General features: G+C 36.6%; 1 protein-coding gene across 1 annotated transcript in view; it reads left to right on the top strand.

The window, feature by feature from the left end:
* The window catches only part of CFAP46 (cilia and flagella associated protein 46), a 91,250-nt gene extending 82,508 nt beyond the window's left edge, over positions 1 to 8,742 (top strand). The window contains exons 55-59 of the mRNA XM_072871728.1: positions 885 to 997; positions 3,391 to 3,472; positions 6,245 to 6,381; positions 6,876 to 6,962; positions 7,753 to 8,742. Coding sequence (XP_072727829.1) covers positions 885 to 997; positions 3,391 to 3,472; positions 6,245 to 6,381; positions 6,876 to 6,962; positions 7,753 to 7,889 — 556 coding nt within the window. The 3' untranslated portion in view covers positions 7,890 to 8,742. The remainder of the gene's footprint in view (positions 1 to 884; positions 998 to 3,390; positions 3,473 to 6,244; positions 6,382 to 6,875; positions 6,963 to 7,752) is intronic.
* The last annotated feature ends 9,604 nt before the right edge of the window (positions 8,743 to 18,346 follow it).

Here is an 18,346-nt window from a genome sequence, read left to right as displayed (position 1 = left end):
ATCCAAGTATTAAAAACTATAGCATCTCCATGTACATTGAGTCAGCTGTAGGATTGGAGCACAGGTTTCAGAAGCAAAGTAGTGAAGGTACATCTCACAGTTAACAATTTCAAACATCTGATCGTGAAACTAATACCATTTTATGGAGTTTATTCATAAACACACTTTGTTCTTTATAGAAGTACTTTACTTTTAAGATCATAGAAACAGAGGGATAAAAGGGATCTTGAGAGGTCAAGCAGTGACAAGTCCTGTAAGTGAGTCAACAGAGTCATCACTGGACCTTCCTTTATAATTGCTAGTTTAACTTAAATTGCTAGTTTAATTGCTAAGTTTGAAATCTTCTCTACTTAGGTAAAATCACTGTCTAGGTACTCTAGTGTTTCTTCATAAAGATTACAAAGATTGTTGCCTGTTATCAAATTGCATACTTTTTGCTGCCAGCTAGGCTGATTATTCGCATCTCTTTTCAAAACCTAATTTCTTCATATCCTGATGGGTGCATACATGAATACTGCCATTGAATGGTAGGCTAAATACTGTTATTTCAAAGATGTCCAATGCATACATTGATGATATTTTTTTTTAGGAGAATCTGGTATTTATCTAAAAATACACTATGCCTCTTGTTTACTATGAGATGTTACTAAACTAAGTATACCTCTGTATTAAAATAATTACTATTAATAGTCCATATGAGTTATTACACTTTCTGTAGAATTCTGCAGTCTTGTTTGTCTCCTTGCTTTGCATGCTGACTTTTCTTATAAATATTTCTGGAGTAAATAACACTAAAGTGTTTGCTATGGATAATTTCTGAAAAATATTCTTGTAAAATAGTAACACAAAAGTAACTTTCTTTCTTTCTTCTTCCTTCCTTTCAGCCAAGCTGAATGGGAGCAGCTGCTGACAAACTGCAGTGCATTTCTGTTCTACGGGATGGAGAGATTCATGTCTCATATTTTACTCAACAGACTGGTTGCTATGAACATCCCAAGTGAGATAAGCAAACTGAAAAATATTTTTTTAATTACACCACCTTTTGTTCCCAGTTGTGTTTATTTCATACTGTATCATTATCACAGTATTGATGTTAGCCGTTAAGGGCTTTGTTCAAGATCCATGGTTTTAATCGGAAAAACTTTGCGTTATGTAGATTTTATTCTGTTGCACAGCTTTCTTGTTATTCCTCACAAATAAGTTTAGTCCTTCTACACTTCCAAATGTTGGAATTTCTTAAGGTCCAAAAATTGAGTCATAATCTGATGGTTTTCCCAGTAACTCCTCTCCCTTTCTATGGAATTTAGTATTTGATAAACAAAGTATTTTTTATTGCGAAGAACAACCTCTGCAGTACCACTTCTCCAAAACTCCTCAGTCTCTACTCAGGCAAAGCAGAATTGTCTGTCAAGACTGGGTTAATGCTGAATAATTACTCTTGTATTATGGAGCATTTGTAGACTCTGAGAAGGTTGGGGGTTTTTTCTGCTTCTTCACAACTAATTAGTCTTTCTGGTGTTGTAGCATAAGGCTTAGATTCAGGACTGTTTTTTTGGATTCACAGTCTTCCTTTCTCCTTCTATTCCCCTCACACATCTGGAAGAAGCTCAACTTTGGAGTTGTGCTGAATTTGTCAGGGTAGCTGAATTACTAGCTTCCATCTATATTGTGTTGAGATGTAAAATTGAGAAGGACAGTACACATCAGATTGTGAAGCCCTGCAAGTAACAGGAAGCTTCTTCAGGAAGCATTGATTTTCAAAGTGATTTAAACGTGTATGTAAATATTACTGGAAATCAAGAAAATATGTCTTCCTGTATACATTGGTCACTCTTGAAAATTAGGTTTCAGATGTCTGTAGGCCAGATATTTACAGGTCTGGCAACCTTTGAGAAGTTCCGGAGCACCTTGTTAACCCTCACCCCGTGTCCTGCTCTTAAAACATGCCAGGATTAATTCTCCAGTGCATCTTATTTCCTTTAATGGAGAACAGACTGATTTCAAAGGGATTGATTGGATCCTCAAAGGATTGTTCCATTTTCTGACCACCTACACAACTTGTACTTGTTAGCTGGTAAAATTACTGTTGTCTTGCAGACTGAATTAGAATCTATTGTAGAGCCAATCTTCTTGTTAAAAGTAATTTTATTAATAACTATGAACTGTCTCTGAGGTTTCTGAGGGCTCTAAACTGGACCCAGTATTATTAAATATTGTTGTTGGTCATTTGCATGATGAAATAGAATATATCATTGCTGAATCTGGGTATGAGACCAGGCTGAGAAAGAATGAGGTGCTTCAGCAACTCCTGAAATGCAGGATTAGAATGCAAATTAACCTTGCTTTATGGGGATAATTAGCAGGGGGTAATTCAGGAAAGGCTAGAGGGAGGTGTTATGCTTAAGCAGAAACAATCAGTTAAACATTAATAAGTTGGGGATGACTGCTTAAAGGGCAGAATTACAGAATAAGTCAAGAGGTAGGTCACAAATTAAAGAACGTAATCTTGCTAGGGGAAAAAAACCTAAGCTCTGTATAGGGGTAACTATACAGGAGTGTAATTTGCAAGATACAGGAAATAATCCCCCTCTACTTAGTTTTGCAAATGTCTCAACTGGAGAAGAATATTGACCAAATGGAATAAGTTATCGGTGGAGAACATTAAGAGTGGTCAGAAGACTATACCACAGATTTGTGTGCATAGTTTTATTAATAAATATGTATATGTGTTCATATGTATATGTGCATATAAAACATACTTTAGGAGGAAAGATTGAGATACTGAGGGGAGACGTGATAATAGTTCTCAAGTATGTCAAAAGCTCTCCAAGCAGCAAGGTAGTTTACTTGTCATCTGCTTGGGTTAGGAGAATAAGTAACAGGTTTAAGCTGCAGCAAACCAAACAGTAGGGAAAGCTTTTTAATTCTAAGAGTATTCTGTTATTTCACTGGGGCCTTTAAGGAAAATAAGGAATGTTTGAGATGTAACTTCGTCCTACCTTGTGGAGAGGAGCTGTGGTAGATAACATTTCCATACCTCCATCTTACAAGAGTTTATAACTACAGAATTGAGTCATATAGGTCATTAGCCTGTAATAAGATGGTATGTGGACTTCATTATTAGTTATACTAAGGTGGCACAGGAAAAAAACCTGCAAAACACTGTGGAAAAGTGTAGCAAAGTTACCTCGAATAATGTTAGGATGACTTTATTAGTGGTCTTTTACTTAATACTTGACAATTTTGGCTGAAATATATAAATTTTATATTAGTTATTTAGGCTATGTTCAAGAAAGTCATTAACTTAAGAAAGGCCTGATTTACTTATATTTATTATGTTGGGCATTATTATTAGTGCAAATGCCATTGCTATAACATATTTTTTTCCAGAATGCCATTTGATGATACTTCTAGATCTGGTGCGATCAAAGCAAAGTTATCAAAGAATTACAAACTCCGATATCCACAAAAGGTAGGATAAAGTTTATTTTTCTGAAGTCCACAATAAAGCAGATTAGTTTTATTTCAAAGCAAAGTTAAAATTTTGAGTTATAAATATTCTCATTTACTTCTGCAAGTAGAAGGGCTCATATCTACACCTAAGGGAGAAGTTAGCCTCTTTATCTTGTAGCTTCATTCTTTATGTAGGGCTAAATAGGATGAAAGCTCTGTTACAAGGCAGTGATCAAGAAAATAAGACACGGAAACATGGCTACATTACACATACCTCCCAATTCTGAGTTCAATATTCTCAAAATGTTCTAATTAAATATATAAAACTTCCCTTTAACAGATAAACTGTTAAGAGTCTGCCTAAGGTTTCATACACTGAACAGTTTAACAATGAGCCAGTTTTTTATTTAAATAAATTATTATAGCATGTTAAATAACCTGTTCAGAATCTTTAATATTATTACTCAGTGCTTTTTTAGCCTTAAAAGCATCTCAGTATTTTCCTTGCTTTTAAGTTGACAGGTGGCAGGGTTTATATACTTTTATTATATGTCCATTATGAATTCTTGACAGATGGCACCCGACAAATAACTTCTAAGGTATTAAAAGCAAGAAGAATAGTTTTAGTGTCCTAATTTTATTCATGAGTTGTTTAGTCCATGCTGAATTTTCAGATAACCCGATTATACTGTTGAGGGACAAGAGGTCTTGCAGAGGGATCTAGATAGATTGGAACATTGGGCAGTCATCAATAGCATGAAATTTAACGAGAACAAGTGCTGGGTTCTGCACCAGGGACAGAGTAATGCTGGACACAAGTATAAACTGGGAGAGGAGTGCCTGGAGAGCAGCCCTGCAGAAAGGGATCTGGGGGTGCTGGTTGACAGCAGGCTCAACAGGAGTCAGCAGCATGCCCTGGCAGCCGAGAGGGCAAATCGCATCCCGGGGTGCCTCAAACACAGCATAACCAGCTGGTCAAGAGAGGGGATTGCCCTGCTGTATTCAGTGTTGGTGTAGCCCCACCCTGAGTACTGTGTGCAGTTCTGGGCCCTACCATTTGAGAAGGATGTGAAGGTCTTTGAATGTGTCCAGAGGAGGGCAACAAAGCTGGTGAAGGGCTGGAAGGCATGTCCTCTGAGGAGCGGCTGAGGACTCTGGGTTTGTCTAGCTGGGAGAGAAGGAGGCTGAGGGGCAACCCCATTGCTCTCTGCAGCTTCCTCAGGAGGGGACATGGAGAGGGAGGTGCTGATCTCTTCTCCCTGGGATCCAGTGATACGATGCCTGGGAATGGCTCAAAGCTGCATCAGGGGAGGTTCAGACTGGACATTAGGAAGCATTTCTTTACTGAGAGGGTGGTCAAACCCTGGAACAGGCTCCCTGGAGAGGTGGTCGATGCCCCATGCCTGTCAGGGTTTGAGAGGCATTTGGACAATGCCCTTAATAACATGCTTTAACTTTTGTTCAGCCCTGAAGTGGTCAGGCAGTTGGACTAGATGATCGTGGTAGGTCCCTTCCAACTGAAATAGTCTATTCTATTCTATTCTATTCTATTCTATTCTATTCTATTCTATTCTATTCTATTCTATTCTCTTAAGACAGACCATATCAAAATATATGTACTTTTATTCATGTCATTTTGGGGACTGCCATAGTTCTGCAGCCAATTAAATCTTATATCCAATCCTGTTAGTGCTGCATAAATACCTCTTGACTTTTCTGATTATTCATTCCATGAAAAAGAAGTAGAAAAATTCTTCTCTAAAAATGCTGTTTAATCGATGCAACAATGTGTAAATTAAAATTAATTGTGTGTAAGATATACGCACATCTACATATGTAAATATGCAGATCTCTGAGTTTTTAAACAACCTCCTGGTGTTTTTGTTTCTAATATCCTTTTTCACCTCCCCCAGACATTTCCTAAACCAAACCAAAACATGATTCCTTAAACTAGTTTTTCCAACTCTGAACTTTTGAAGTCTCACTTTAATAGACTGGTGAATTTATCAACTGAACTTACATGTTTAAGCCTAAAAGCTTCCAGAAAGTTTAGAATAACATTCAGTTAAAACTAAAACACATAACTCCATAGACAATCAGACAGCATCTCCCCAAAAGATTACAGAAAACTTGAATTATCGTCTTCTGATAAAGTTACCATGAAAAGCAGAGGCTAATAAAGCCAAAATTCAGCCTTCAATTTACTGCAGTTCCAACCCTACAGAGTATCACTGCCCTTCCATCACTAAAACAATAATACCAAAGATACTTATTTAAATATTCAGCAGTAAAAAATCTAATCCCACTTTACAAGTGATTTGCTTTTAAGCCTCCAAATTGCTGCCATGCTTATGACAAAAGCAAGCTTTTAGTTCCTGCAATATTTTATGTTTCCCTTTAGCAACTTAAGCAGAACTAAACAAGTCTTTTCACCTGATTCCTAACATTTTGACTATCTTATAAAGGGTATTCTGCAGTATTTTGTAAAAGTTAGCGTGTTACTCCTCCTTTCACATTTCCTGAGATGCCCAGAACAGTAATATGACAGGGAGCAATCCATATGGTAAAATTGCATCATTAAAAGATGTAGAGAGAAATTTACCTAAATTCTTTGTATTAAATTTAAGGTGCTGTATGAATATTAGAAAACCCTTCATGCTCAGCATACAAGAAAATGCAGTCTGGCATTCCCTTTCCCCTCCTGTTAAAAAGCATTGTATATTTAGTTATATTTTTATATATATTATGTACATTTTTAGTTTATTGATCTCGTACTTTTGATTTTCTTTAGTTGTCTACATATTGCTATAGAGAGACCAACAGAGACAGCAATGCTTCTAAGCCTTACTGGTGTTCGTTCTATAATAGCCAACCAGTGGTACACTACCTTGCAAGAGAATGCAGAAAGGCTAGAAATTTTGTCCGAGAGTAAGTATTTGTATTTGTCTTCATTTGCATGTGTATTATTTCAGACAGTTGTATGTCTGCGCTCATGGTGTGTATGTATCCACTTGTCTCCCATCTGTCCTCTTTCTTTGCTCCTCACCAAATCTTGCCTGGAGTTTCCATACGAGGTAAACTGCATGCAGGAGCCACCGTATTGTTGACAGGTTGATCTTTCAAACAGAACAGTAACCTACTTAAATCAGTTTTAGTGGGGGGTTTGTTTATGGTCATATGGTAAGAACAGGATTTCTATGGTGAGGAGCAGTGCCCTAGGACTTGGCAATCTGTAGCTACATAAACTATGGGGAAAACAAAAGCTGGACATAACTCACATCTTCAGAGATACAAAACTAAATCTGTAAAGGTATCCTTTTTCATTAAGTTTTAAATGTGAAGACACAAGGCTCTATGGTTGATATTTTCTTGTTTTTCAAAACTTTCATTAAAAACTCACAGAAACTAACATTTCTTTCCAGATTTGTTGAGCATTGGTAGAACAACTGGGCAGACAGTCCGTATTCTTCAAAAGAGTGAGATTCACAGGGAAAGGGATTCCATTAAAAGTAAGAATTAAAAAGCTTAGTACAAATTACTGGCAGTGCATGTTAACTAGAACCTGGTAGACCTATGGGTATTTGACAGGTATAAGGGAAATCTTTCACATGAGCTGTGACAAATTTTTGTGACACTTCTTACAAGGATTGAGAGTGAGAAGACCACTGATACAATATTATAATTCGAGTAGCTGTGTTTTACATATATAAAATTTTGGGGGAGACTTTGTCATAGCCGAACAAAAGCTAAAATTTATGCTCCACTGAACTGTTATAAAATGAAGTAGTGTGACTGAAAAGTTACATCAGGAGCATGACATGGACAATATAAATGGTAGGGATTATAGACTGCAAAAAGATAAGTTGAACCAGCAGTGATTAGACAGTAGGCATTGTAAAGGGCAGACTATATATATGAAATTCCACCTGGCATCTTGTTGGACAGGGGAGAAGGATTTTTGAGTAAAACAACTTTTAATATACTGTCTATAAAATTACATAGATATTTTTCATTGTATGGGACTTACCTCTTAAACCAAGGGAAAATAAAATAAATTTTAATTATAACTTATACTGTCAGAATTGAAGAGAGAGAGAGTTCAGATCAGAAACGTTGCCTAGTTTTCTGGTTCTTCAGAAGATGCTTCTTGGATATAGTGGCAGTTATTAATATTATAAAAAGAATGTAAAAGAACCACAAATATTAATCAAAGAGAAGACACGATAAATTACTGCACTTAAAGCATTCTTATATTCAGTCGTATTCAGAAATAATAATGTTTTTAAAATATTTTTATAGTGGAAGTGGATTCTCACAGTTCTCCTAGAGACAAAGCAGAAGAACAGACTGTTCACACTTCCTCAAATCTTCCTGCGACTCATCCGTCATTTTTTAATTGTGTGCTATATGGTTTACCCAACATAATTATTATGTAATTTGTGCCAGACTTCCCATACTAGGAATACCACTACACTGTGCATAGAGCACACTTTGCATTTAAAGGTGTGGCAGATGCTTATTTCTGTATGGCCTAAGGAGAGGTGAGCTTAAGAAAATGTACGTTTTGCTGATAGCAGCCGGCTATCAGAACCAGCACAGACTGATTTCTGTTTCAGATGTGAACAGTTTGATATTAGAATAAGTGTCAGGAAAATAGCAAAGAACATTTATTTTAGAGATTTCATTTAGTACTCTAAGGTTTTCTGAACTCTGTGAATCCCTTAAAAGAATTCGGTGAGTACCAACACATCTTAAAGGAAATTAGGCTAGTATTTTTGGGCATTGATGCATGAGTGGAATTGGAATGTATCATTGTCAGTACTTCCATTAGGAAAAACTTTTCCTTGATGTATTTTATTTTTACATGGAAGATTTGTCAGGAGCATAGCTGAAAAATTTACCAAGTCACCTTATTCTGAATGAATTGATTTTTAATTTTCTATATAGTGGTAGTTGTATTTTAATTAGAAAACAAGGTAGTATTAAAGAAAATGTTTAATAAGTTTTGCTTTCTTTATTTCCCTCTAGTTTTCCTGAGTAATATATGAAGATATATTAAATTATTCCAAGATCCCAAATAAGATTATTATCTGTATAGGTTTTGTAACATGCTCTTTTAATCAGCAATGCGTTTTCAAAATACATACTTTAAAACTTCATTTGTAGTGATAACAGTAGAAATAAATGTAAAATAATTTAGCGCTTATGGAAAATACAAAGCTTTGATCATTCTTGCAACTAAAACCATTTTAAGAGTCTCTTTTTTTTCCAATAAAATGGTGATGTCTGTTTCCTGTGATACTTCTTTTTGTGTTCCTGATAGAGCATTAAAATGGCACTGAAAAGATACTGTTCTTGTCTATCTGCTGTGCTATATTTAATTAGAACCTGATAAGAGTTATAGGGCTTGTATAGACCTATATAGGTCTATGTATAGACCATAATTACAAAATCATGACATGCAAAATACTTTTTTTTATGCACACAATAGAATATAAATTTGTGTTTCCTTCCCCCTTGCTCTCACAATTTAATTAGATGACCTTATTTGAACTGCAGCTGCTCTGTCAAACTTGTGTTCCATAACGTGCATGATTTTTATTCCCTTTATATGTAATTTTCTTCTTTATTTAGACATAGGAGATACATTTTTTAATGGCATGTATCTGGGCATTTGGTAACAATACGAATTAAGTAAAGAAGAGATCATAGACTGTACTTAAGTTTTCCAGCCTGAAAATTAAGGATTCAGTGTAAGATATTTTCAAGTCTCTGAACTTGCCATGTTGCACCAGATACTGGCATGAGTCCCTTTCCCCACGTTCTCACATTTATTTGGTTATTTCTTTTTAGGTCTTACCAGGTATCTTTTCATTGCATCACTATTACGCAGCTGCTTTTTTAAAATCCCATGCATGATATTTGGGAAACTCAAGTATTTCTGAGTTTGAAGAAGCAATTTCTCTTGAATGAGGCAAATGTCCACACCTGTTGTTCAGTATAGCAAATGTCCACTATATTTTTAATTTCTTTAATTATTTCGTAGATTAATTTCCACATCATTCTCCAACAAATTAATTGCTATGAAATTGTATTTCCCTGCTGCTAATGGCATTTTTTGCCTGGATTGCCATCTTTCTCATGCTGTCTCTTTCTCTGTAACATAAAAGACACTGAAAAAAAGTGTATTCAATGGGAATCATGAAGTTTTGTCTGCCCTGCTACATGACAGTTTTTGTGAAGTTGTATTAACGTCCGCTTATCTTGAAATGAGAAGTTTCATAAGTAGTAAAGTCCAGAAAAGTTTCAGTGCTTCAGGAATGACAGTGTTGTTCTCTGAGAATAATCCAGGATAAAAACTGCAAGATTGCAAAGGTTAGAAAAACCATTGATATCCAGGTACAATGGGCTTATTCAATAGTTTGCTACTGTGGTTTTATTTATGAAACTGATGGAAATAACTTAATCTACCAAAGTGTTTTTCTCCAAAAATATTCCCATTTGTATTTGATACTTTAGCCCTAACTAGGTTGCAACAACCTCTGTCAGAAAGATGAATGAGTATGACCAAAAATTTCTTTACAGTCTGACAGCACTACTTTATCAGAAAGCATTGATAAAGAGTAATGGCCTTATCCAGGAAACTTCAGGCCTGTAAGCTTTACTTGTTGAGAGTAAGATATTGGAAATACTAATCAGAGAAACTGTGGCAGAATACCTACAAATGGGCAGTGTATGCTGGGTAAGTATAGTAGAAGTGGATGGTGTGCATAATTACATATTATATCTGATTGGCATTTCTGAGGCATTACAAAATAACTGACTTAGGGCCATGAAGTGTAGTCATAACCAAATTGCCTGAGGTATTAGGAGAGTATTCTCTGTATTACTGTGCTAAATACCAGTCAGTAAAGTCATTAATAGTAGTAGGACTACATGAGTAGATGATAAACTGTACTTCAGGTGACAGTGGATATGCATTCAGTGACATAAGAAGACATCTAGTTCATTCCTTCAGGAACTAGTACCAGAAAGAATATCTTCTTTTCCATGATATGCTTGTAGCAATGTGCAGTGACGTGATTGTGCAAAAGTAAAGAGTCACTTCAGGAAAAGATATACAGTAGAATTTGGAATTATTTCAGAAGAAAAAGAGCATAGACAAATTAACATATTTTATATTTCTTTTAAATATACAATGGCAATTTAACAAGAAGAACCTGCTTATACAGAGGAAGGATTCAGCAGCTCAGCTGATACAGTCTTAGAGTTCAGGATGCTTATCTGTTAAAGACAGTAAATATGAATGGAACTGAGCAAAGAAAGGTTGAGAAGGAACACTGTAGAAAAATTCTGTTTCAGAACTTGATTTGAATAAGCAACTAAAAACTTAAAATTTTCTGATATTCTTCAGATTGTGATTGAAAGTTTAGGCAGAAGGACTCCTCTGTGAGGACAAAATGAGTTTTAATTAGGAAACATACAAAGACCCCACTTGCAGTTAATGATAAATGCACTGTGATATGCCTAATGAGTCTCGGCATTTAAGAAGCTAAGTACGTCCTAAATTTACATCTTTGTCACACACACAAACATTTTCTGCAATTTAGAAGCTTTTGCAGAAATGTAATAGTTCTCACTTAAGCATTTAAGGGTCAGCCAACTCTGTTCCAAGAAATGGGACATGACAGATAGTTTAGGGCATATTCACCAGACCAAATTGAAATGTTTCCATTTATTGTTGAGTCATTTGGCTATCAGCTGAGAATTATAAGGCAGTGCCTACTCAGGTGGAGTCTAGAATTAGGGGAGACAGTGGGAGTGAAAAAACGAAAGAGAAAAATAGATAGGTTCTCAGATGTCTTCTGTGATCATGGAGTGAAAACCATGTCAGGTTTTAGACTGTGCAAACATCTGGGAGACTCATCTCTGTTCAAGTCAAGGTTCAAAAAAAAAAAAAAAAAAAAGTGAGGTGCTCTCATAGCAAATTATCTGGACTAACAATAGCAGGCTTTCTCCCCACAGAGTGAGCCAACAGATGGTGGCAATGGAAGCAAAAGAAATCTGTGTGCAGCACAGAAGGAGCAAAGAGGGTATGTTTATCTTGTAGCGGCCTAATATGTGAGACCCCCAAGAGGATCCTTGGCTTCAAATTATTTGGAGAACTAAATAGTAGCATAGTCATACAAGGTGCCATACTGAAGGTCTTAATTCTTTAACATTGAATATGAAATGAGTGGACCAAAATTTCCAGCTGCAGATACAAAAATGGAATTAAGACTGTTGATTTCATATGATTTTGTATAGAAAGAGTACTCCCTAACAACTGCAGTGGAAATAGTCATGATGAAATGCTGATGTGATTATTTTAAACCATTCATTAAGTACATATGAATAACAAATTCAAAACAGCAGGTCCTAGTATTAATATTGTATAAATACAGTCATAGAATCACAGAATGGTTTGGGTAGGAAGGGACCTGACAGATCATCTAGTTCCAACCCCCCTGCCATGGGCAGGGACACCGTCCACCAGACCAGGTTGCTCAGAGCCCCATCCAGCCTGGCCTTGAGCACTGCCAGGGATGGGGCATCCCCAGCTTCTCTGGGCAGCCTGTGCCAGTGCCTCGCCACCCTCATCGTAAAAAACCCCCTCCTTATGTCCATTCTAAACCTACCCTCTTTCAGTTTAAAACCGAGAAATTATTTTTATTAAATAAAAAAATTATAAAATATTTTTATTAAATAAAAAATACTTTCTACCTTTTGGAGGAGTGTTCTAGAGAATGCTCTCCATTTATTTGACTGTGAGCTCTTAATTTTTAAAATATTATATATTGTTCAGCAACTTGGAGGAAGAAATCCTACTAATGACCAAGGAATAAATTACAGTAGGTACAGCGTAGGACGTACGAGCTCTCTACTAGAAAGACATTGGCACAAGCCCAAACAACAAGAATAAAAGCTTCTGAAAATATTTCATCTACATGGCACCACATCGTTCCCTTGTGCTGTATCCATTCATACAAGAAATATTAAAGTTAGTGCTATTCCATGTATCAACGGCTTTAAAATAACTTTCTGAATTATGTCTCAGCAACATAACAAATCACATTATCAATTAGCTTTTATAACAGAAATGACATTTCATAATATATTTGAGCATGAAAAGAATTGGTCAGCTAAAATTTATGTAATCTAAAAAATGTGAGGAGAAAAAAAATCATGGTGAATTTATTGATAATATTCTAGGATAAGGATATAATTTGAGTAGTAGGTAGCTGTCCAAGAAAGTGTGTCGTTCTAAATGGTCTGCAGGGAAGAACTGCAGCAAGTTTGCTACAAAATGATAACAAAAAAAGAGAAGGTCTGTCATTAGTCCCTGGTGTAACTGCTCTAAAATTAAACTGCCATGAGCAAGCATTCAAGGATTTCTCATCACACATGCTACTCTCTCCAAAGCTAGGATAGCGGGGTCCTCTCAGTAAGTCTCCCCACTTTGCAAAGGGATGTGGTAGAGTAGATGCCAAAACTTAGCAGGTGATGGCTACGGGTATTTGTAGGCAGGGAAATTAGAGCAGATTTGAGATTGTTGTAAAGATACATTCCCATGACTATTTAAGCCCATTCGTCTGAGTTTGAACACTAATTTAATTACTTTACAGCCTGCTAAGCCTTCTGACCCCTGCTTTGGCACCCTATCTGACCTGAAAGCTATCCAGGAATAGGATGTCAGAGGGGAGCCAACCAGCCTATGTGAATACAAATCCCTTCCTCTATATATTGCGGATGAAAGACCAGCTCAACGGCTGTAAAGCCATAACGAAGAGCTTTTTAAAGTACCCCTCCGGTATTAATTCATGCCTCCAACTGAAGTGTCTTTATGTGGCTACAATAACAGACAGTTACTAGCATGGATTTTAAGAATGCGGTCAAGTTAAAACTGAAGGCATGTTTATGTGCCCTGAAATATTTACCAGTCTGTGGAAGACCTGAGTCATTACTCAGGTAGCGAGTAGGTAAGAGTATTTCTCTGCTAGGGAGAGCAGAACATAGGTGGTCTTTCATGAACCTAGTAGTTACCATTTTCAAAAGCAGTAGTCACAAAAGTCTTCATTTAAGTATAAGACGAGAGGAAGCAATAAACTGCAGCTTTCCAGAGGGTTGCCTAAGACTTATGGTACAAGGAATAATTTTAGATCACTTAATCCCATTTTTACAAAAATGCAGTATGATCTGTTAACAATGTTGCTGGTATGTAAAATATCAATTACAGTATTCCCTGAAATCTGAATCTTGCTATCTATTATTATATATATGTATATTTTTTAAGATATTAAAATGAACATTGTAATCACAGTAGTACATCTACCATGGAATGTATTCTTCCACTGTCAAGAGTGTATACATATACTAAGTCAGTGTTAAGTTCAATACAGTTGAAGCCAACAAAATAAAGACCCCTTTCAGAAGTAAAGGTCTATATCTTAGGCTAAGAAGATACAAGATATGAAAAGGGAAATAATCTTCAATAATCATAATGTTAATCCTTAGTGTTTTGTGTCACCATCAGCAAATGAAGATGTCATTAATAGAAATTATATACATTTGACTAGCTTTCTGAAAATTTTCAAACGTAACATCTCCCTCTTTTCACTTAGCTTTTCAGTTTGGTGGCAGTGTCCATTACTATGGGAAATATTTAGGGAGATATTTCTTTATCACTGAATTACTACTGTGATTTATTTTTCCTTTATTTCATACATTGCTTCAGCCTGACACATGATGGCAGAAGAGGGTGTAAACTGGCAAGATGAAACTGAAAGCGAGATCAGTACTGATCTCTAGTACTACATTCGTTCCTATAACTGAATGTTTGTGACCTATCACTTTTCTTGATGGTCTCATACTTTACATTTACCATTTGAAATTGTTAGGAGAAACTAGGTGTCCACAAAGATGAACAGCTTTTCCAGAAACCTCCAACAGGGCTGCACTAATTAGGAATTTGTGTTTATTTTCTGAACATACATCTGAAAGTATTTTTTATAATGTTCTGTGTTTCCCTCTAGCCTTTTTGATGACTTAATTTTTTTAAAGGAAGTAAAGTTACTGTCACAAGACAAGATTCTTACCAGAATGGATGGTTCAGACTTCCATTCTTATGGGCCTACTGTGCCCATATTCAACAATTCCATAATTCAAGAGTTGAGATAAAACTTTTCCATGCTACAGGTGCACTGAGATAAGCTACAGATAAGACACTGAAGTAAACTGAATTGGGTCCATTATTGTCTAAAATTCTTTTTAATTTTGGGGGATTTTTTCTTAATTTTGCACAAGTGTGTCAATTGTGAAAGAAGTCAATAGTAGCTACACTGCAGGGAGAGTTGCAGCAAAAAAACCCCCCAAACCTGGGTTTATTAAAAGTGCAGCTAGTAATTTTTCTGGACAATCCTAAGCTGTATTTCCTTATGAAAAATATTATATAGTATGCGTGTTTTATTATCTGACTGGGTACTGGGTACTAGATCATGCTTATTAATCATATCACAGTGACAGTATCCACACTGTCTTCTTTTTCTCTTTAATGCCAAGACTTTAAGAGACTGATCACTGCTCGCAATTTGTTTTGATTAGCATAACGAAGGCATGATCACAATCAATATGTAAGGGAAAATGGTTTCATACTGCAGGCCAGAAGTGTTCATTTGGAAAACTGCTGTGGATGGCATGGAGAACAAGCTTGTAAGTACAAAGCAAACTTGATGAGACAACAGTGACAATGGAATTACAGGTAGAGCTTGTAATCTGCAATATCCTGGAAGAGGAGAGGAATGTGGGGGGAAAAAAATGTGATGAAAACATTCAGTCTGCTCAGAGCAGGGATCTTGACCCTCGTTCTAGTATTAATGAGCCTGTCTGCTGAAGTTCTCTGCATTCTTGGAGCAGCCAGAACAGTCTGTTGTTCTACCGATGTGACAGGTACTTATTAATTACCTGTCAATACACTGTCAGAAAATTAACTAAGAGTTTCTGTTGCAAGAAAAGAATGGGTTTCCAAAAATATTTGCAGTTCTGTCATGTCCTCAGAATTTATCTGGACTTGTAATTCTTGAAGTAGCTTACAGAATATAACATAAATGAATAAGAAGTTTGCTGTAGCTGAGGTATGTAGATGGCTATCTGTAATCATTTGGTTAATCCTGATAGCAGCTGAATTGCATATAGCAATAAGCATGATATTGGCATAGCATTTAATAGAGGAAAAACTATTCCAGTAGATGGTCACTGAATCAGGACCCCGACGTCACTTAGAAGTCGTAAGAAATATCTAAACATACTGTCTTCATCATTGACTAATAATTAATCAAAGGCTAGAACAAAATGTCTTGGCTCTTGCAGGAGCTCTCACCTATCAAATCAGTGATATCCACATTAAAAAAATGCAGTGACTCAGTTCAGAAAGGGTTTGGAGAGAACAGTGCCATCTTTTCCATGCAGGCAGTTATCCATGTCCAGCACAGTAATACTTCCCATATTCCCAGCCCTGGACAGCCTTCATCACCACCTGAGGTAGAGTGCCATGAAATTATTTTTTGAGAAAGCAAGCAGAATGAGTTTTTCCTACCTGTGTTAGTGCCCTGCTTAGTGCATCAGTCACCAGTCACAATGTCGAAGAAATGTAAACTGGTACTCTCGTTGTATACAGCAGCCACTACTTTTATGTCTTGCAAAACTAAATGGAAATGTTTTCTCCTGTCATTTTACTTTAGTTAAGTCATTTTGCGTCTTCCTGTTGTATTCCATTACATATTCTTGCCTGATCTCTGTCTCCTACATATTCCTGCTGGTGAGCTTCTCCCTGGAACCCAGTCAGATCAAGGCTCAGTTAGTCTTTCTCAGTCTATGCAGTACGTAATCTCCCCAGTTGCCAGCACCCAAACATACAAGCCTTGGATGTTCACAGCCCTACTCCAGTTGCAGGTACTTAGACTTCTTATCCTACTCCCTGGCTACTCACCAGCTTATCTTAGCAAATGGAAGTTTACTCATGTTCACACATGCCCACTCAGAACAGAGAGCACACCCACACAGAATATAGTTAGAAGTAGGATTAATGAGAAGATAGGATAGATTGTGCTGATCAAGTGCAGGTCTCAGTCAGACAACATACTGACTAGCAACCTGTTTACATGCAGCTGACCCCCTTCAGCCCCTTTCCCATCTATTTTCCTGCACCTGATAAATCTTGAGCCCTCCTTTTCCCCACCTTTGGTCCTTCCTCTGAACATCCCGTAAGTCTCATCAATTCCCATAAACACCTTAAAACATCTCATACTGGATTTTAAAACTCCCAAACTGTTTTTCCCCTGCATCCTATATTCTGCTGTAGGCAATGACCCCCTTCAGTCTGAAAGGCATACAGGAAGGAAGTTTCTCTCCTTCACCCATCTCAGTGAGTTTCATCCTGGGGCAACAGGCTTCTCTTCCTCCTTTGATAGCCCTAAGCGTAGCAACTTGCTTGACTCCTTACACCATTCAGGTTACCAGAGTTCCTTCCTTGTCATTGTTCATCTGATCCTCACTGGGCCTTTGTGTTTATGATGACTGGCCTGTAATCTTATAACCTAACATCACAGGAGCATGCTTTCTCCTGCACTGCTGCTCAAGACCAAATAGTAGCTCAGATGCACATGGGAAAAGATTTGCTAGGCTAGAGTGGGAATGGACTTCTTCAGCTGAGGAAGACCACGCCGTGGAGACAGATACACTGTCAGTATGCTTTGCCTGTTATGTGTCTGTTCTCACAAAATGTGAACAACTTAACCATGTTCTGAATTTTTATCATATATGGAACAGAAACTGTTGTCAGCTTTTAAGTTATAACAGCATAGCTTTAGCTTTTAATTACATGTGGTCTGTGTGGACACCAGACAGTTGAGAGGTATTTCGTCTGTAAGGACTTGCACCTTCCTGTGCATTCCATGACAGGGCTGCATATGCAACTGGGTGCACACATGCAGAAAAAGGGAAGTCCACAGTCTTACTGACTTCCAAAATGGCATAGCAGCCAACACCGAGACATTTGTAACCAGATAACTCTATGAAGTATTTATACACTGGTTGTTTTCCTGACACAAAAGTATGTGTTATATTTTCTGGTCCAGGCCGAGACAGAATTTAAGCAGTACTATTCCCATAAGTAAGAGAGATGTTCAGTTTGCTCCTTTGGTATAGTCACATCTGTGCAATGGAGCAGTGTCTATGTGCTATTTTTATAGGTTTTTTTTTCCTCCTCCAACAGAGTTCATTAGTATTTGTCTCGAATGACATTGACTTTTATTCCATCTGAAAATACCTATTTAGCATTTTTTGGTTGTTAGTATTGCAAGTACTGACATTAGAAACCTAAATGGTACATATATTGAAATAAATTTGCACTGGAGTTCTACAAGCCTTTCTGCTTCTTCATCAGTATGATTCAAGGGACGTGGCCTACATCTGTACTCAATCAAACAGGGCTATGTTGGCCAATATAATCTAATTGTTTGACATTTTTATAGCAATTCATTGAGACTAAAGAGAGATGACTACATTAATATCTTGATGCAGCTAGATAATAGCTGAGCTAAAACTGATGTGCCAAATTACTGAAAGGCTCTTAAATTCTCTTACAGATTTTAACTCTTTGTGACAAAGAAAAGGAAAGAGGCTTCAATATAAATGTAATAAAGAGAAAGAATAGTACAATTTATAATACAAAGTATTATAATAAAGAACATTATCATAAATTTTCTAAGAATCTTCTCTTCACTAATCATTTACAAATTATATTTCTCAATAATTGAGATGAGAATTATTGTTAATGTTCATGACTCTGTTTTCTTGG

This window comes from Ciconia boyciana, chromosome 8 (genome assembly GCF_034638445.1).
Source record: "Ciconia boyciana chromosome 8, ASM3463844v1, whole genome shotgun sequence".
Lineage (NCBI taxonomy): Eukaryota > Metazoa > Chordata > Aves > Ciconiiformes > Ciconiidae > Ciconia > Ciconia boyciana.
Note: the sequence above shows the minus strand (reverse complement) of the source record. Positions and strands in the feature narration are given on the sequence as shown.